General features: G+C 41.5%; 1 protein-coding gene across 1 annotated transcript in view; it reads left to right on the top strand.

Moving 5' to 3' along the window:
- The first annotated feature begins 789 nt into the window (after positions 1-789).
- The window catches only part of LOC143291219 (serrate RNA effector molecule homolog), a 43405-nt gene continuing 22677 nt past the window's right edge, over positions 790-21517 (top strand). The window contains exons 1-12 of the mRNA XM_076600984.1: positions 790-859; positions 1896-2033; positions 4726-4890; positions 5851-6027; positions 6906-7079; positions 11746-11915; positions 13760-13883; positions 14975-14978; positions 16202-16249; positions 18242-18325; positions 18778-18889; positions 19885-19989. Coding sequence (XP_076457099.1) covers positions 1921-2033; positions 4726-4890; positions 5851-6027; positions 6906-7079; positions 11746-11915; positions 13760-13883; positions 14975-14978; positions 16202-16249; positions 18242-18325; positions 18778-18889; positions 19885-19989 — 1276 coding nt within the window. The 5' untranslated portion in view covers positions 790-859; positions 1896-1920. The remainder of the gene's footprint in view (positions 860-1895; positions 2034-4725; positions 4891-5850; positions 6028-6905; positions 7080-11745; positions 11916-13759; positions 13884-14974; positions 14979-16201; positions 16250-18241; positions 18326-18777; positions 18890-19884; positions 19990-21517) is intronic.

Below are 21517 nucleotides of genomic sequence, written 5' to 3' on the forward strand. Positions count from 1 at the left end.
CAGAGACTGTCTGATAGATACAGCCTCGGAGACAGCGAGAGGGAGACAGAGACAGAGAGACAGACAGACAGACAGACAGAGAGAGAGAGTAGATGCCTGGGTGGGTTGATTTTTTTTTACCGGACCGATCTTCAATATTCCAAGACAGAGATTTTACAGTAGCGTCACATTGAATACTGTATAATGTTATACATATAGGCCTATCATGTATACTAGTTGTCTTACCGCCGCCAACTTGATATCAAACAAACAACCGGCCAAAGCTGTCAACTATAAAGTCCATTATGATAACGTTTGGATCAGTAAATGAGACTGACAAAGAGATGCAATGGACCTTTGAAACACTGACTTGCTGAACGATTCGTAACTGAGTGCCAGAGTGCATGCATTGCGCGCGACGTGCGTCAGTGTCGTATCAGTGTGAGCCTGCCGTGTGTGCGTCGGCGTCGTGAGTGTGTGTGTGTGTGTGTGTGTGTGTGTGTGTGTGTGTGTGCTGTGAGAGAGCCGAGAGAGAGGCCAGAGAGAGAAAGAGACAGAAACAGACAATAGCCGAGACGGGGTCAGCCCGATACTCCCCCGTGTCGATACTCCCCCGTGTCGATACTCCCTCTCACAAAGATCCAAAAACAGTCAAATACAGATGTATGTATACATTTGCAGCCGAGACAGAGAGAGAGAGAGAGAGAGAGAGAGAGAGAGAGCAGCATTTATATATATATATAATCTCTCTCTCTCTCTCTCTCTCTCTCTCTATATATATATATATATATCTACTCTGCACGAGTTACGGTTCGTTTCGGTAAAACGACCATTTCAACGGAAGCGAGTTCGCCATTTTGTCGAGATTAACCGCTACCAGGTTAGCAGAGTTTTCTGATTTCTTCGTGGTTTTCCAATCATCTCTTAGCAATTATGCGAATATGTGTCGAAGATGTAAGGGCGGTTTTACCGGCCTGATCAGGAAAATGTAGATCAAATTTGAACAAATGAGGAGATCTGATTGAATGTTTTTTCTGACCAGGATTTGCTGAGTTTCGGAAGCCTGAAACTTGAAAGGAACGCCAAAGAGAAAGAGAGAAAAAAATATATGATTTTATCCAGTTATTCAGACTGGTAGACAGTACTGACTAAATAAAATGATGTGACACTCCCCCGTCCTTTCTTCCCGTACCACATTTTAACTTAAGACAACCTTTGTATTACAGTGTTAGGACTTGAAAAACGATGTGAAAGAATGGATCAAACTCATTCATTCATTGTGACATTATTATAGACAGTATCCTGTCATTCACAGTTTCCCCTTCTGGGACTCTGAATGAGCAATTTTGATTATGAATATGAGAAGGCATCATATATATACAATGGGCGTAGTCTTAAGTCCAACTGTCCTGCACGAGCCCACACACCTAGACACATGCATACACATGATAACAGTTTTTAGGCCTACACTAGTGTACACTTTGTGCCGACCTAGATAGATCTCTTGTGTGTGGGAACAGCTGCTTCATGTTTCATTGTTTGCATTTTTGCTTACAGTTACACTTGCATGTTATACACATTTCAAATTTTGTTTCTTTTGAGTATAAGTATACATCATGTGGCACATGAGTGTGCTTATAATGATAATTTATATCATGAAATAAACTAAGGCTGTAAGGGTAACAAATTCTGAGTGATACTGCAAATGCAGTGTGTTTCGTATTTACTCATAAAATAGCTGTACATTCTTCAAATTTCTGTCTTTAGTTGTTACCTATATCAGTGACTTCAAAATGAATTGCAAGTTGCACAAGAAATACTATCATCCATCGTTACGTTTAGTCTCTGCATATTCAGTTGTTCTCATTTTACTTTCTTTTCAAACATCATTTAAAACTCAAGATTAATGTTTACAGGTAGAGCATAAACAGTTCATTAAATATGGGAGACAGTGATGATGATTACGACCGAAGGAAAGGTCGTGATAAATTCAGAAGAGAGCGCAACGACTATGACAGAAGAGATGAGCGTCGCAGAGATACATGGGAGGACCGGTAAGTTTTTTTGTTGTTTTTTTTTTGGTTTGTCACTATGTGTGCTGGCAGACAAAATGATTTTGAAGTATATTTACACAACTATGACGGAAGGAAAAGAGGGTGGGTTGGGGGCAATGTAATGTATGAATGGATTGAAATGTTAATTTCTATTGTTGAGGCTTTCATTTCCAGATTAAAATTTTGATAACAAGAACAAAATATAATTATTTTCCGTTGATCATCATTTGATGACTCTTGGATCCTGTCCAGTATTGACCTTTTTGTGAAACTGGAATGGTTGTCTCTGTTGTGAGAGTTCAAACAACAGGAACTACCTTTGGGTCTGCAGTCATTATGTGACAGATCCATTTCCAAGATTGAAAACATTTTTTGGTTGTAAATATAATAATTACAATGATCACAGATCAGGGTATCCAAAAAATAAAATGTACTTGTAGTAATGCTTAGAACTTTAATCATGTTGTTTATGGGTTTCAGAAGGGGTATGAGAGGCAACTAGTGAGTATCTCTCTGCCTGTCGTCCGTCTTTCGTGTTCATAAAAACGGATACAGGAAGTTGTTAAAAAAATGTTATCAGCTACAAGTAGAAACATAGAGTCGCATGCTCACAGTCGCATACTTAGACTGACAGAGCATGCCCATTTAACAAATGTCCATTCAACACCTACACTTACAGTTACAGTCACACACACATTTCCTTCTCACTGCAGTTGATACAGATTAGAACTTAGTAGAGGTGAGGCAGGTGGGTGGGATTTTGTGCAAGGTAGGAATGGAATGTCAGTGTTTTACAAGTTCAGTTTGAAGTGAAAGAATCTGCATGACAGGGCTGTACTCTGGAACACTTTACGTCTTGACCATTTACACATCTGTTTTTCATATCTGTTTGATACCACAAAAAACATATGTAACTGAAGGAAACATACTCAGAGCACAGCCTTGTTTTGTACTAATTGCAGTTAACTATGACAGTACGAGAAAAAGACACTGGTAGTATTGACTTCATCATCATTCATCATTGTTGATAAAAAGTAAAAGAAGTGGTAAATGATATGACCTTTAGTCAGTTTTATGCCTTGCTGTCCTTGTGACCTCAGTTTTGATTCCACTCCTGTGTGTGCCTTGGGTGAGTTGTGTCAAAATAGTTCATGTGGGAGGGCTATAGGGGGCTGCCTTTGGAAAGATGTAACTGTCAAAGACATGCAGAGGAAAGTCAGATGAGCACCTATTTGGTTCAACGACTGAGATGGGACCCCAGCTCCTTCAGTGGCATCCAAAATGACTTTAATCAGAACAGGCACTACCAGTACTAAGGTACCACTACCAGTTACACAGCAGCTGTTTTTGGCCTTCTTGTGCAGTGGTTTCATGGATTGAAGACAGTGAATCCTCCTGAAAACGGAGTATGACTGCCTACATGGCAGGGTTAAAAGCGATCAAACACGTAAAAACCCACCTGTGCACTATACAAGTGAATGTGGAAGTTGCAGCCCAGGAATAACGAAGAGGACATTAGATTGATTTATTGATAGCTGAATGTTTTTTTGTTGTTGTTTTTTTCCCTCAAGGCCTGACTAAGCGCGTTGGGTTACGCTGCTGCTAAGACTTCTTAGTTCACATTTAGTTTATAGCTTACTGTCAAGTTGTTCAGTTCTTGCAACTAGACTGCAAGAGGTTGAAGCTGGGTGTGGCTGTGTACAGAGGATTTGGGATGAGTGACACAGGTGTAACCTCATTTTTTCCTTCCACTTACCTCTCCACAAAATGAATTCCCATGGTTCTTTCCATGTTTGAATCCTGTCCCCCTGTCTTTCCATGTATGTTCCTCTTTTCAGTTTTTTTGTTGTTGACCTGCTTGTGTTTATATTGTAAGTCGGTCAATGAGGTGACTCTGTCACTTGTGTCTGGGTGTATGTGTATATAATTATGTTTTTCATAACACTTCCATTATCAGCAGTTGTATAATTGTTTGAGAAACTAAACGGGACAGGGTGATATATATGTATATATATATGTATACATGTTTTTTTTAATCAGACCTATCCAGTAATCCCATTAAAAGTTTTCAGGAAGAAATGTTTGTACTGATTGTAGGGTATTGAAGTGTACCAGACGGATTGATGTAACTAGTAGAATTTCAGGGATGCATATAGGATTTTTAAGAAGATCCAAGAGTTACATCAACTCTGATGTCACCATCCCCAGTTTGCAATGATTGCCACTATGCATATTGGTTTTTCTTTCCAGTTTCATTAAAAAAAAAAAAAAAAATCATTGTAATGTTCAGGCACATTACCAAAGTCAGTTTTATACCGCTATGACCCAATATGAAAAAGAAAAAAAGAAAAGAAAAACAGAGTTTTAGTGTATACCATTGCCACTTGCAGTCTCAGAGTTCTGAGAAAGAGTACTGGTGGCCTAAGATTTTCTCTTTTTAAAAATTGTTTATAGAACTCGGGGGTGGGGGGTGAGGGTAGGGAATCTGATACTGCACTCAGGGAACACACACACACACACACACACACACACACACACACACACACACACACAATTCATGGTGTGTTTTGTGATAGGCTAAAGGAACAGTGTGTGGCCAAGCCTCTCCTTTTGCTGACCTCTTCCTCTTTCCACTGCTTTGGTGTGGCACTTGTTAAGGCTTTTCATCGCTTGTTTTCTGCTCCTCATTTAGTAGCCGACAGAGCGTTCGCTCCAGAGAGATCTTGTACAACAGTCGCAACAACCGCGATCGGCGGGAGATGTATGGGGGCAGAGAGCCATATGACAATCGGCGGCGGCAGCGGTTTAGTCCTCCGCACGAGATGGGCCACCAGGTTAAAAGAATGAGGAGGGACTGGTGAGTAAACAAGGTCAGGTGAGTGGGGAGTGGAAGGTATGGGGGGTCAGTATGACACGGGTAAGTCCAGAGATCTGAGGGTGGAAGCACACTGTATGGCTCAACATAAACGGTTGGCCAACTGCCTGACGTAGATAGATCTTTGTGTCGGCAAGCTAAGCCCTTTCTGTATTTACTTGACTGGGCAACCGGCAAGTGAAAAAAAAAAAGTTGGTGTTGAGGCCTGGATTGGTATTCGAAGAGCCAGTTACCTTGATGTATGAATTACGGTGAGCTTAGGTCTGAATTTTTTATCCTGGTTTCTGCTTTGCAAAGTTTGAGTGTTAAGAGTTTCAGACTTGTGAGTTAGGATTTTATAGGTGAAATAGTTAACGAAAAAAATGTATGTGCAATCGCCAGTGAAATAAATGGCATTCCCCATCTACTGAATTTATGTGCCTTGGACAATCTTTGATTACATGCAAGAAATGAAATGGAAAGTGGTGGAAAAGTAGAAGTGGGTGTTGGGGGCAGCTTGCTTGAAATATTGCTCTGAATAGTTCAGTTTTTAGAACAGATTGATGATGAGTTGACCGTAGATCAGCTGTGGAACATTTAGCCTTCAATCCAACAGAGGCAGACCGTACACCATTCTGTATAATAATTCCCTCTGTGTGTGTGTATGTGTGAAGGGGGGGGGGGGGGGGGGTCATGGGGGTTTGCTCAAACATCAGCTGACTGGTTTACCTTTCAAATAGAATTGTTGGCTTCTGTGCTAGCAATTCAGGCTTTGTTTCCAAAGCTTTTTGTCAGTCAATAGAAGTAGCGATGGCAAAACAAAACAAAAAGTGATATGAGGTTAAGTGATGACATGGAAATTGTTTGAGATGCCCCGTCTAAACCCCACCCCCCCACACCTGTCAAAAAAACACAAAAAAAACCCTGAAAGATTTTGCATTCTCCTCCACTGTTTGTGTGCAGGGACGATGCATACCAACACTACGACATGCCTTACAGCGGCCGGGGAGGGGGTCCTGGTCACATGTCCATAGGCGGGGTTGGAGGTCATGGCCGTCACCCCTGGGGTCATGGTGCGGCCCCAGACATGGGCAGCGCCCCGCCCCACCCAGACTTCTCCGTCAGCTCAGGGCCTAACAGGTAGGGGGGCAAGGGAGCTGACTGACTCCTCCTCCAGTCAACAGTCAAAACGAAACAAAATAAATTTTGTTTCTTGACAGAAGTGGAATAAGCATCGTTTCTTTGGGGTTTTTTGTTTTGCATCCAGCCCTCTTGGCAAAAAGGAAAAAAAACGCAAAAACATTAAAACTAATTGGAAAAAATACTTGCAAACAAAGACATACACAGATCATATTCCATATACATGAAGGGAAGAGAATAGAAAAGAGAGAGAGAGAGTATAACAGTTTTCATTAATGCTGAATTGATGATTCACATCTGTGGATGTAGTAGTGTCGAATTTGAAAGTTTCAGACAGCATTGTGTTTGATTTGAGTCAGACAGCATTTTATTTAGTTCCTAAGTTTCCACTGTAATAATGTCCTGTGCACAGCATTATGTAAGAGAAATGCATTCTTGGATCTCTGGTGATTGTGGTAGATTGGAAACACTGGTGGAAAAGATGGAGAAAGAGAACTGTTTTGTCACATATCCAAAGTCTGGCAAAAAGAAAAAAAAGGCACCAACCATCATTGATCGTTGCATAAGTCCTGTAAGATGGTGAAGACAAACTTGAGGAAATGAGTTGAATATAGACATGTTTATTGGCGTGTTTGAAAACGTTGACTTGCGAGTTGCTGTCCTCAAGAGTGGATTTCCTTTCTCACATCGTTTTCACTAGCTGTATTCATGAAAGAAGGTTCAAGAACTGGAGTGATGGGTTTTTTTTAATAATTATTTTTCTTTCTTCTTAAGTAAGCTTTGTTTTTGATTAGTCATGTGTCAGTAGTAGTGGAGATGAGGGGAAAGGAGCAGCAAGTAAAAAGTAGTGTATGCAGATCGGTCTCTCCCCCTGTCAGGAATGACCCGGACTACCCGACCCAGCCCCCCATGCTGACCTTCAAGCAGTTCCTGACCCAGCAGGACGACACCATTGGTGAGGACGACGCCATCAAAAGGTACAATGACTACAAGCAGGACTTCAAGCGGCAGCAGATCTCAGAGTTTTTCCTGGCACACAAGGAAGAGGAATGGTGAGAATCCTTGTGCTTGTGGGAAGCGTGTGGGTACACATTTCAGAATTAGAGAGTGGATAATGTGTGTACTTGATGTTTGTGGAGAGGCTGGACACATTAAGGATGAAGAGAGTGAAAAATGTGTTGTTTTTTTGGGAGAGGCTGGACACAAGACAGAGAGAGAAAAAAAAGGTTCCAAGGTTGTCTAGGATGATGTTTCTTTAAGAAAAACCTATTTTGTAAACAGCTTACATTTTTTTTTTAGGTAAGGGGAGCGAGCCATGTTTAGGACAAAGATACTTTAAGGTCAAAATCAAAGTGTTAAAAAAATCTAAAATAAAGTGGCTTTGCTTTCATAACATTTCTATCACTAGTTTAATGTTTGATTAATTGTCAGAAGGTTAGGTCATGTTTTGGAAATTGGTCCTTGTGTTTAGATGATTCTACTTTAAAGTTGAAGATGTTAACAGTGCATAAAAATGACGTGTGAGGATAGGTAATTCAGTTTGAGGTAATGTAAGAAGAACCATGAAACTTCTTTCTAAGTTTGCAACAATGATTGAATGGAGAAAAAGATGACAGAAGCAGATTGTGTAGCTAGCTGTTGTGATTTCCTAACTTTGCCTTTCTTCCCTGACAGCGTCGACGGCAACCTGCAACCTCGTCTCATATCACTCAACGATATGCCTCTATGTTTTATGGGTTGTGAGTGTGTTCTCTGTCTGTTCGATGGATGAAAAAGCAAAAAAAAATGTGACGTTGACGCAAGAGAGATTCACCATTAATTGACCCAGGTCTGCTCGACGAGAGAAGCGTAGAAGTAGGGACCTGCGCACAAAGCAGTGGTAGATCGGCAAAAGTGTTAGGTCTAGGCTAGGGTGTATGTGTGGAGGGCTTTTGACACGGCCCTCATTGGCATCAGCCTGTCTTCGCACAAAGTGGTGGGTATTCTTGCTGAGGTCCCGTCAACTTTTAGGTCACTTGTTTTTGTAAAAAAAAAAAAAAAAAAAAAAGATTTTTTTTTTTTTTTTTTTTTTTGGTATTGTTTGTCTGTGTGCGTACATATTTCTTCAGCATGTGTGTTTGTGTTTGTCTTTTATTTCATTTTATTGGTTCTGCTTGTTCCTGCTTTGCATTTAGTGATAATACAAATGCTATGATGTGATTGTGTCTTATGTTGAATAATGCATTCTATTATTATGTGATTGGAGTGTGTTTGGATACTGTTGTTCATGAATTGAATTGTGATGGTTTGAAATAAATCGTCACAGTTCAGTTATGGAATTTGGTTCAGACATGAATAAGGTTAAAAAAGTTGCATAGTATTTCAATGAAAATGTTAACTCCTGTTTTGTAAGCAGAGTAGATATATCACTAACTCTTCATCAGTGTAAAGAGCCACTTGAAAAATGGGAATTCAATCACCTAAAAGACATTGGTGACAAAAGCTTTGTGAAGTGTGAAAGCAGTATGTTATCAATGGACTGTGATCTTTTGGTGAGACACAAAGATTCCTTGATATTTTTTTGTGGGGAAAAAAGAATCTGTGGATGCAGAAAAATGTATGAAAGTATAGAGTAGTGAATGAACGAGTGTGACTGCTCTGATGGACTGATTGCTGGATTGGGAAGAAAAACACGTCTCTGAGGCACAAACCAAATACATACCTGCTGCATTTTGATATGGCGTCGTGAACTGAAAGAAAAAATATGCTTTATAAATAAAATAAAAAAAGATAATAATGATAAAATGATGATGACAAAATTGAAAAACGGTGTCAGTTTTACTTTTAATTTGATAGCCTTTTTGGCTGTTGTATTAAGCATGTAGAAGCTTTTCTTCATGATCCAGTGAATTGTGAAATAAGATAATTTGGGGAAAAAAAAAGCATGATTGGATCCCAGGGTTTGTAGTCAGCCATTTGGGGTTTGGCTGAAAAGGAAAGTAGTAATAAGAGGAATCTGATCAACTCTGACATGGTGAAATAATGCGAGAAGACTCACTTTGTGTGGAAGTGTGTTCTTGCATTTTATGGCATCAGAAGCGTCAAACAAATAAATGACTTATACCAAACATGACCTTGACTTTCACTTTTGTCGGTCGTGATCAGTGATAGAGAATTTGATCATTTTTACTAATAATAGATATCATGGAATCAGTTATATGCTATGTTGTTCAGGAAATGAGTTGATACAGCAACTTTATGGACATCAGAGCAGGGTTAAAAGATACACTAATATACAGAATACATTGTCTGGAGCACTGACGTTTGTAGATTTAGGGGCCTTGCACTTAGAATTTCTGGTGGTTCGTTTTGAAAACAAATCGCTGTCTGGGACTCAAAACAAAAGCTCTGTGGGAATCAGTTTGAAACCACTGGTTTCTGTGGAGGAAGGTGGCAGTATGGTTGAGATGCTTATCTGCCAAGTCAGTGACTGTGAGCGGTTGGGTTTTGAATACCAGTCTCACCCTTCCTCCCAAGTTTGACTGGAAAATAAACTGAGTGTCTAGTGATTCAGAAGAGATGAGAAACCAGGGTCCCATGTGGAACACGTACTTGGCGCACTGAAACAGAACCAACAAGAGAAGAGTTGTCCTTTAGCAAAATTCTGTAGAAGAAGTCCACTCTGATAGATACACACATACAATTGCATGCACTCAAGGCCTGACCAGCTTGGGTTATGCCGCTAGTCAAGCATCTGCATAGCAGATGTGCAGCATGTATGGATTTGTCCAAACACAGTCATGTCTCCTTGAGAAACTGAAACTGGCTTCTGTATCAGAAGAGTTACAGAAAGGTGACGCGGCATACAGTTTCAAGCCACTGAAGTTTAAATGATACACATCAGCTTACCCACTAGTAAAGGAATGGTACTGGACATCACATTCAGATAAAACTTTCAGAAATTTGAACAAGTAGTTATCCAGTGTGTGGGATTCTCTTGTAATTTAAAAAAAAAAAAAAAAGGAAAAAGAATTAAAAAAAAGAAAAAAAAGGTAATCTTAGGGATTTTTGCATCTTTTTCAAACCAGACATGATGAGTGATTTAAATGTCGGTTCAGCTTGCGAGAGATTGGACTGGAGGGATATACCGGAGACAAAATGGTTGACAGTGTGATTTATCACTTCAGTGTGCTGAAACCCATACCACAGAGAATTATCATTCGCTTCAGCTATCTGATGAACTGCAGTGGGTTTGAGAAAAGTTGGTATGGAGGCGTATGGGTAGACAAAGTGAATTAAATGAAACAGAGAATTGGAGAGTTCTAGGCAAGTTTAAAGTGACCTACTTTTGTCACAGTTGAGTAATACTTGACAGGAAGCAAGCAGGGGTGCTGGAAGTCAGCACACACTTAAAGCTGAACAGTACACATCTGGCTTCCAAACCAGTTTTCCATGGAGGTGTCTGGCTTCCAGCAGAGGGTTGCTGGCCTTGCCATTACGATGGTGTGATCAGCTGTGAAAAGTTGATTACTGAACATGATCTGGCCTCCCACACATTTTGTGTGTGTTCATAGTGCGGTGATTATTTTTGAAAACACATTTTCAGGAATTTGTTGATGTTGTTGAGTAAAATCTTCCAAGTTACTGGAAGCTTTATAATGGGAAGGTTACTCAAAATGACTTTAGAGACTTTGAGGTTATTGAGCAGTGATGCTGGTGTAAACGCTACACACATTGAGGGTCTGTATTGAGTCAGAACTGTTTGAAACAAAGAGGTTAGGGTGTCTTGACCATGTTCTTTGGCAAGATGCAGAGTACAGTTTGGGAATGTTCATAGTGTTTCACCAAATTCTTTAGCCAGATGCAGATTACAATTTTGGAAATGTTCATAGCATTTTAACATATTGTTTAGCAAGATGCATATTATGTTTTTGGAAACTGTAATAGTGTTTGATTGTGTTCTTTGGCCAGGAACAGATTGTTTTTTTGAAATATTCATAGCATTTGACCAAATTCTTTAGCCAGATGTATATTATGTTTTTTCAAATGTTCATAGAGTTTGACCAACTGAACAAACTAGAAAAGCATTAAGGCAACATTATCCTCAATTATTTTTTTTTCCAAGCAGGAAAATGACAACGCCACATAATCCTCAAATTTACTGATTTTTTTTTTCAAACCCAGAAAGACAGTATCCAGATCTCAAAACTAGAATTTTTAAAACCATAAATGCAATGAATATCCTATTTTCAGATTTATTGAACTTTTCAAACCCCCAAAAGACAAGAAAACACCCAGTAATCCGCAAAACTATTGATGTATAATAATAATGATAATAATGCATAACTTTGTGGCGCGGTATCCAGTACGAACGCTGTTCAAAGTGCCTCACATCATCCAGATAGATATAAACACAACATAAAAACATTACAACAGTTTTGTTGTTAATCCAGTGAGTTCACAATTGAGAAAATGTCTATCTTTCTTTCTATATAGACTATTATCAGTGAGAATTCATATATATATATATTTTTAAAAAAAATTTATTTTAATTTTTATTATTATTATTATTATTTTCCAATCTTTATATTTTTTCAGTCTCTCTCTCTCTCTCTCTCTCTCTCTCTCTCTCTATATATATATATATATATATATGATATATATTTTTTTAGCACCCCCCAAAACGAAGACAAACTGCTCTTGTGAGTGTTATGCACTGTGTGTTCCCCCGTGGTGAAGGTTCAAATCCAAATTCCACCCGGAGGAGTACGCCAAGCGACAGGAGGAGATCCGCAGCTCCCTGCAGAGTCGCCTGGCGGTCTTCAAAGAGCTGCTGGACACTGGGCGCCTGGACAACCTGGTGCTGGATGTGGACCGACAGGATGACATCCTCAAGGTCATGGACGCCGGTATGTCTTGTCTGTCTGTCTGTCTGGGATAGGCTGTGTGTGTGTGTGTGTGTGTGTGTGTGTGTGTGGTCTGACCATTGGGAATAGGCTCTGTGTGTGTGTGTGTGTGAGTATGTGTTTTTGTGATCTCTGTGTACGTATACATGTGTGTTTGTGTGTTCTGTGTGTGTGTGTGTGGCATGGCTGTCAGGAATAGGCTGTTTGTGAGTGTGTGCGTTTGTGTGTTTGTGCTGTGTGTGTGTATTTTTGCTCTGTGTTTGTGTGTTCTGTGTGTATATGTGGTATGGCCGTCAAGAATAGGCTGTTTGGTTGTGTATGTGTGCATGCGTGTGTGCTTGCGTACGAGTCAGTATGTGTTTTTGTGCTCTGTGTGTGTGTATGTGTGAGTATGTGTTTTTGTGTGTTTTCTGTGTGTGTGTGGTATGGCTGTCAGGAACAGGCTATTTGTGTGTGTGTGTGTGTGTGTGTGTACATGCTTTTGTGTGTGTATGGTATGGCTTTCCAGAATAACCTGCAATCTTTTGTTGTTGTTGCATGGACAGTTTGACATCAACAAGGTCATGGATGTTGGTATGTCCTATGTATATGGATTTGTCCAGACGCAGTGACTTAACTTAGAGAAACTAAAACTGTTGTTACATGTATACAGACATAATCAGATAATGGCATCCTCAGGGCACTGGACGCTGGTTTGGCTGTAAAGAATAGGCAGCAGGGTTGTTTTTTTTGTTGATGTTGGAATTGCGTACATAACGTTCATGTGGTACATTATTAAGCACTATCCAACATGGACACACAGGGTGGTCATGGAGCTGGTATGGCCATGAGGAATTTGCTGCAGCTTTTTATTGCTGTTGTTGCATTCATGATATAGATGATAGTACATTTATTTTGTGCTCTTATTGTGTGTTAAACTTCTTAGATGGTGTCACAGTAACGTGTCTGACATAAAGCACACAAAAATTACGCATGCATGCATGCATTGAGTACACGCACGCATGCACGCACACACGCGTGCGCACACACACACACACACACACACACAAGCATGCTTGTGTACATGCCTTTCTTTCTGGTATAGCCATAGTAATTACAGAAACAGAAACATGTAAATATTGATGACCATTCTTGATATTACAGTTGCAGATAACGTGTTATGGGGAGAAAAAACAACAACAACAAAAAAAACCCAATGCTTAAACCTTTTTCATGGGTGAACTGTCAGTGATGGAGTTGGAAAGTTGTTAATTCGAACACTGTGCACATGCGCATGAGTTAGTAACTGGCTACAGAAGAGCCAAAGTCTCTCTCTCTCTCTCTCTCTCTCTCTCTCTCTCTCTCTCTCTCTCTCTCTCTGTGCGGAGCTTTTGTACTTGGACACGAGTGGATGAATATAGGTATGCATTTTGTTACCCTGTGGCGTATACATCAACCCCCCCTGCCCCCTTTTTTCCGATTCTTGCAATTTGTAATTATTTTTTTGTAAGTTTTGTTAGCTTGTCAGCATTTCACTTAACCCAGATCGCTGGATCTGTGTGTTTAGCGCGCGAGCGTGCATGTGGGTGTGTATATGCGTGCGTGCATGTGTTTGAGGGAAGGGAGAGGAGAGAGAGGGATAATGAGAGAGAGAGAGAGAGAGCTTGCAAGTCACATGCGCATTGATATATTATTCACACTATTTGATTCATTATGTAATATTTTTGTTAGTGGCCCACTCCTTTGTTATGGGCCGGAGGCCTGACAAATAAACCATTGTCTTGTCTTGTCTCTCTCTCTCTCTCTCTCTCTCTCTTTTCTCTCTCTGTGTGTCTCTGTACACACATGACATGCTGTCTGACGTTCAGCGGTGATCCGGATGGAAGGAGGGACTGACCTTGACCTGACCATTCTGGATGAACCCCAGTCGTCTGAGAAGGAGGAGGGTGCTCGGAGCCGAACCACGTCAGAGAACATTCCTGTGGAGAAGCCGTGAGAACCATATATATATTTATGTTTTTTTGTTTGTTTGTTCCCCCCCCCCCCCCCCCGACATACATAGAGATGAAATCAAAACCAGTGTATTGTATTGGTGATTTTTTTTTTTCTCTGCAACTCCTAGTCTCACGTAAAAGAAAGAAACAAATTGAAAAAGCCAAGTAAGCTGAAAAACAACAACAAAAATATGGCTGGTGCAAAGTCAGGGGAATGCCCAAATATCAAATAAAATTCTATCAGATCTTTCACTTTTGCCATTGACATTTTCGTAATCATATTTTTATCATGATCATTTGTGCTTTAACAGTTTTTCTAAAGGTTTTAGCTGTAGGGTTGAAGTTGCGGTCTCTCTGTTCCTTCTTGTTCACTTAAAACTATCTTTGCCAAAAGTGTGTTCAGAAGGTTGTGGGTGGTGGGGGCAGGGGTGGGGGGAGGAGGGGGGTGTTCAGCTGACTGTTGTTGTTTTATAGTTATACGTAAAAACACTCCTTCAAATATTGGTCAGCGTTCTGTTATAAGCTTAGGAGGTTCAAATGAGTGTAGCTGTTTAATATTCATGACAGAGTGTAGTGGTAAAAAATGTAACAAACAGTTGCATCCAACCTAAGATAATGATATGTCTCAAGAATGTAGTGATTAGAAAGAGTTGCATCCAGTGTAAGACTATGTACTGTTTTGGGGTCAGAAGCCAGCAATAAGTGAGAAACTGTTAGTGTTGTCAGTTAATGTTTGTCGTTGTCACTTTCCTTTGTGCTTGCACTTTGACTTTAAATGATATATGTGAAACATAGTTGTCATTTCTTTTGAGCCCAGAGAATGTATTTGCAGCTATTATCAGAGTAATTCTCTCCTAAAATACTAAATGATATCTGAGACTTAGGATCAGTTGGTACAGAAGAGGGTATGTAGGTGTCCTGGGGGTAGGGGGAAGAACGTTTCGCAGATTGGTGTTGTCTGAAACATGAAAATACTCCTTAAAATATGAACTAGTAAGAGGAAACGAGCTCCCTAGAGAAGGAAACAGAAGTGGAGGAGAAGGAGAAAGCAAAAGAGAAACAGACGCCTGAGAAAGTTCCTGATGTAAGTGATGTGTAGGTTTGGCACAGGAAAATGTTCTCTACATTGCCGGAAGGAGGACAAAAGGGAAAAAAAAGTGTGTGTGTGTGCAGTGTGTGTGTGTGCAGTGTGTGTGTGTGCAGTGTGCATGTGTGTGTGTCTGTGTGTGCAGTTCCACAATACTGGAAACACTGGGCTGAGTCATGTGTGTTCCACTCTGTGACTCTTGTCGCCCAACTTTTTTTTTTTTTCCATCCTAACCTTGAGACCAAAGAGACTGCTATATGAAATTATTCATAATGTTGTTTGATTTTTTCAGTTTAAAGTTTACCAATACAGAAGCGGTTCAGCGTGTTACAGCATCCTAGCAAGGGCATTTTTGTTGTGCAGTGGAAGAAGAATGAAATTTGGTGTCCACTTACCTACATTTTATTTGAGTATTTGCAAGTATATCATCCTTTGTGAAAAAACTTACAGTTTTCAGGTTTTCTTAAAGGTTAAAAAAAAAAAATTTAAAAAAAATTAGTAGTCATAGATGTGAAGACATTGGCCACTGTTTCTACAGAAATGTCAAGAACCAAAAAATTCAGTGGGTTACGGTGTCCACCTTTAGCAGCCATGTTTCTAGCAATTCTCTCACTTGATCTTGTAATATTTCAGCTTCTTTAAACTTACTACTGAGTCAGTTCTTGTAAAATTTTACCTTCAGTTATACTTACTACTGAGTCAGTTTGCTACGCAACATTACATACGTTGTTTTGACATCTTAATTTCATGAAGGACAGGAAGTGGATGGTGTCCACTGTGTAACCCACATTTCAGCCACACTGGATTGCAATGTAAGCCATTTCTTTTCAGTATTGGCACCAGTGAATGGTTTGTTTTATCTGTACCGGAAAAGATGTTTGATTCATTTTCTTGCACTTTTCATTTTTGCTTTGCATTGCATGTCGTGGAAACGTTTCCAGTATTATGGAACTGCGCATACCTGTTCCAGAGAGAGGGTTCCCACATGTGTGTGTTTGTGTATGTGTGTGTGTGTGTACACAAGCTGAAAGGATTTGTCTTCTCAGAAAGACCGAAGCCACCTACCCCCTTTTGTTTTTATCATCAGTCCTGCTTCTACAAGAAGAGAAATTCCTGTGCATGTTGTCGCAGGCCGGCAGAGGAGAAAAAAGAGAAGGAAGAAAGCAGCGCAGCCCGTGGTGGAGAAGGAAATGGAAGAAGGGGAGGAGGAGGAGGAGGGAGAGGAGAAGGAGAAGGAGAAAGCAAAAGAGAAACCAACAGCAGAGAAAGTTCCTGATGTAAGTGATGTGTATGTTTGGCACAGGAAAATGTTCTCTACTTTGTACTTGATGTGACTGATGTGTAGGTTTGGCACAGGAAAATGTTCTCTAATTTGTACTTGATGTGACTGATGTGTAGGTTTGGCACAGGAAAATGTTCTCTAATTTGTACTTGATGTGACTGATGCGTAGGTTTGGCACAGGAAAATGTTCTCTAATTTGTACTTGATGTGACTGATGTGTAGGTTTGAGACAGGAAAATGTTCTCTACTTTGTACTTGATGTGACTGATGTGTAGGTTTGGCACAGGATAATGTTCTCTAATTTGAACTTGATGTGACTGATGTGTAGGTTTGGCACAGGAAAATGTTCTCTAATTTGAACTTGATGTGACTGATGTGTAGGTTTGACACAGGAAAATGTTCTCTAATTTGAACTTGATGTCACTGATGTGTAGGTTTGGCACAGGATAATGTTCTCTTATTTGTACTTGATGTGACTGATGTGTAGGCTTGGCACAGGAAAATGTTCTCTAATTTGTACTTGATGTGACTGATGCGTAGGTTTGGCACAGGAAAATGTTCTCTAATTTGTACTTGATGTGACTGATGTGTAGGTTTGAGACAGGAAAATGTTCTCTAATTTGTACTTGATGTGACTGATGTGTAGGTTTGGCACAGAAAAATGTTCTCTAATTTGTACTTGATGTGACTGATGTGTAGGTTTGAGACAGGAAAATGTTCTCTAATTTGTTCTTGATATGACTGATGTGTAGGTTTGGCGCAGGAAAATGTTCTCTAATTTGTACTTGATGTGACTGATGTGTAGGTTTGGCACAGGAAAATGTTCTCTAATTTGTACTGGATGTGACTGATGTGTAGGTTTGAGACAGGAAAATGTTCTCTAATTTGTTCTTGATGTGACTGATGTGTAGGTTTTAAACAGGAAAATGTTCTCTAATTTGTACTTGATGTGACTGATGTGTAGGTTTGAGACAGGAAAATGTTCTCTAATTTGTACTTGATGTGACTGATGTGTAGGTTTGAGACAGGAAAATGTTCTCTAATTTGTTCTTGATGTGACTGATGTGTAGGTTTGAGACAGGAAAATGTTCTCTAATTTGTACTTGATGTGACTGATGTGTAGGTTTGAGACAGGAAAATGTTCTCTAATTTGTACTTGATGTGACTGATGTGTAGGTTTGAGACAGGAAAATGTTCTCTAATTTGTACTTGATGTGACTGATGTGTAGGTTTGGCACAGGAAAATGTTCTCTCATTTGTACTTGATGTGACTGATGTGTAGGTTTGGCACAGGAAAATGTTCTCTCATTTGTACTTGATGTGACTGATGTGTAGGTTTGGCACAGGAAAATGTTCTCTAATTTGTTCTTGATGTGACTGATGTGTAGGTTTGACACAGGAAAATGTTCTCTAATTTGTACTTGATGTGACTGATGTGTAGGTTTGAGACAGGAAAATGTTCTCTAATTTGTACTTGATGTGACTGATGTGTAGGTTTGGCACAGGAAAATGTTTTTGATTTGATTTGATATGGATACTTATATAGTGCCTATCCTAGGTTGGAGACCAAGCTCTGAGCGCGTTACAAACTTGGTCATTTGCACAACAGGCTGCCTACCTGGGTAGAGCTGACTGATTTCTGCCATTGGGCACTCATCATTTGTTTCCTGTGTCATTCAGTCAGATTTCAGGCATGCACTCACACACATTGAGACAGACATGATGTTTTATGTCTGTGACCATTTTGTTTATTTACCCACGGTGGGCAGCCATACTCCGTTTTTGGGGATGTGCATGCTGGGCATGTTCTTGTTTCCATAACCCACCCGAACGCTGACATAGATTACAGGATCTTTAACATGCATATTTGATCTTCTTTGTGTGTATACACACGAAAGGGGTTCAGGCACTGGCATGTGGCATGTATGGATTTGTCTGAACATGATGTTGCCTCCTTGAGAAATTGTGCCCTGATGGCATGCTGCAGAAACCTCTGGAGATGGCTATCACCCCAGAACAGGAGGAGCTGCAGAGGAAGGCGAAGGAGTATCAGCGCCAGCAGAAAGAACAGGTGAGGGGGAGGGGTGTGTGACTTCTGTCTCTGCTGTCTCCAGGTGTGTTTTGTTTAACAGCCATCCGTAATTGTGATTGCAAACAAACATCCACCGCCTTGCCAACCTCATGAATGCCGTATGTGATATGTAATCACTTCCTTAACCCTCTCTCATATGTATAGCACGCACTTAGCACACGTAAAAGAAGCAACAACAACAGAAAGGTTGTCTTTGGCAGAATTCCACAGAAAAAACAACAACATTTTGATAGGAAAACAAATACTCTTTGCAGGCAGAGGAAAAAAGGATGGTGTTCTCATAGTTGTGGTTGTGCTGCCCCAGGCGGGGAGAGAGCAGCCGGAATTTCACAGTGAGAAATCTGTTGTGATAAATTGTAACAGAATACAAGAATACAAAATGAAGCACTGGATTGCCAACACTGACTCGCGGTCTGTGTGTGTCCCATCAGAAGCGGCGAGGAAAGAGGAAGAAGACGAACCGAGAGAAGTCGGAGTACAGCTACGAGAGCGAGTCGGAATCTGAGAGCGGCTCTGACTCCGACATGGAGCCTGCTCCACCAGGTAGGTCCATGCCACCCAGGGGAGAGAACTGAGGGCAGGGGGTGGGGGGAGGGAGGGGTGACGGGGGGGACTGTGTGAGGATTTGCCTCTGTTGTTCCTTTTTGGATGTGTTGTCCTGTCACATAGGGCTGTGTTTGTGGTGTGTGTGGGGGGGGGTGGGATGTGTGTGTTGTATGTGTGCATGTGAATGTATGTGTGAAGCAGCAATGGAAGCTCCCTGCAGTGCCTGACAAAGGGGTCACATACAAGGAATCTGTCTTGAGCTCGCTATGGGGTAAAACGACACATCTGTAGTTTTCCAGAGCTGCCAGTGAAGGATGCTGTTGAGTGGAAATGGGACGAAAGCGCAGCAGGTCAGTGTGCAGCAGAGCATGTGAGTCACAAACCTTCATTGCGTCACACTGCTGCTGTGAACTACCCTGATCCAGTGGACATGACGCTGTTATATCAGTGTGCATGTCACCACAGTGCACCACATCACAACACAGCAGTGACACAGGACCAGACCCACAGTTCACAACACATTATCTTCTTCCCCTCCACTGGTAAGCTTACAGCTGGATCCAATGGCAGAGTGAGAGCTGTATGATCAATGGTTTCTACGTTACAGTGGGAATTCATTTACAGCTTAGCCATTTGTGAAGGACTGTGACTCTCCAACAAGATTGCACTGGCTCTTAGTGCTGCAGCCTCAGGGGCTGGCTGTCCTCTGGGGACCATCAAAACGCTGACTAGCTAGGCTAAACCTTTGTCTAGGCTGAGAGGGTGGAGATGCAACTTAGGCAAGATACCCTGCACTGTAATCCAGTTCTAACCAAGGTTGTCGGGACTGCAGTTGCCTCCTCTGCTGTTGTTGTCATGGTTAAGAGTGGGACACGAATGACTGTAATACACCCCACCACAGCTCTTTGCTTGGTGCACAGTGGTTTGCCACACACACACACACACACACACACACACACACACACACACATAAAGAAACATGGTTTTGACAGGACTGGAAGAAGAACCTCTGCCCCCTGGCACAGAGGCTACGGCAGCAGCAGCCACGAACGGAACCCCTGCAGAACCCAAGGAGGCCACAACGCCAAAGAAGGAAGGTGAGAGAGAGAGAGAGAACAGAGAACTACTAGACAGCCCGCTTTTAACTCCTTGACTGCCGCTGAGTAGTGTGCTTCGTTAGTGAAGTGAGATGTGTACTACATGAGACTAAAAAATCATTAACCCCTTGACCTGCTGCTGATGAGCATGTGCATTAGTGAAGGGCCATCACCTGACTGAGATCAGACAGAGCTTACAGGTCAGGATGTCAGTGAAGGGCTGTCACCTCACTGAGATCAGACAGAGCTTACAGGTCAGGATGTCAGTGAAGGGCTGTCACCTCACTGAGATCAGACAGAGCTTACAGGTCAGGATGTCAGTGAAGGGCTGTCACCTCACTGAGATCAGACAGCTAATAGGTCAGGATGTCAGTGAAGGGCTGTCACCTCAATGAGATAAGACAGAGCTTACAGGTCAGGATGTCAGTGAAGGGCTGTCACCTCACTGAGATAAGACAGCTTACAGGTCAGGATGTTAGTGAAGGGCTGTCACCTCACTGTGATAAGACAGCTTACAGGTCAGGATGTTAATGAAGGGCTGTCACCTGACTGAGATCAGACAAAGCTTACAGGTCAGGATGTCAGTGAAGGGCTGTCACCTCACTGTGATAAGACAGAGCTTACAGGTCAGGATGTCAGTGAAGGGCTGTCACCTCACTGTGATAAGACAGAGCTTACAGGTCAGAATGTCAGTGAAAGACTGTCACCTCTCTGAGATCAGTCAAAGCTTACAGGTCAGAGTTGTCAGTGAAGGGTTGTCACCTCACTGAGATTAGACAGAGCTTACAGGTCAGGATGTAAGTGAAGGGCTGTCACCTGACTGAGATCAGACAGAGCTAACAGGTCAGGACGTAAGTGAAGTGCTGTCACCTCACTGTGATAAGACAGAGCTTACAGGTCAGGATGTAAGTGAAGGGCTGTCACCTCACTGTGATAAGACAGAGCTTACAGGTCAGGATGTAAGTGAAGGGCTGTCACCTCACTGTGATAAGACAGAGCTTACAGGTCAGGATGTAAGTGAAGGGGTGTCACCTTACTGTGATAAGACAGAGCTTACAGGTCAGGGTGTAAGTGAAGGGCTGTCACCTGACTGAGATCAGACAGCTGACAGGTCAGGATGTCAGTGAAGGGCTGTCACCTCACTGAGATCAGACAGCTGACAGGTCAGAATGTCAGTGAAGGGCTGTCACCTCACTGTGATAAGACAGAGCTTACAGGTCAGGATGTTAGTGAAGGGCTCTCACCTCACTGTGATCAGACAGCTTACAGGTCAGGATGTCAGTGAAGGGCTGTCACCTCACTGTGATAAGACAGAACTTACAGGTCAGAATGTCAGTGAAGGGCTGTCACCTCACTGAGATAAGACAGAGCTTACAGGTCAGAATGTCAGTGAAGGGCTGTCACCTCACTGAGATTAGACAGAGCTTACAGGTCAGGATGTCAGTGAAGGGCTGTCACCTCACTGAGATTAGACAGAGCTTACAGGTCAGGATGTCAGTGAAGTACTGTCACCTCACTGAGATCAGAC

This window comes from Babylonia areolata, chromosome 16, assembly GCF_041734735.1.
Source record: "Babylonia areolata isolate BAREFJ2019XMU chromosome 16, ASM4173473v1, whole genome shotgun sequence".
Classification (NCBI taxonomy): Eukaryota; Metazoa; Mollusca; class Gastropoda; order Neogastropoda; family Buccinidae; genus Babylonia; species Babylonia areolata.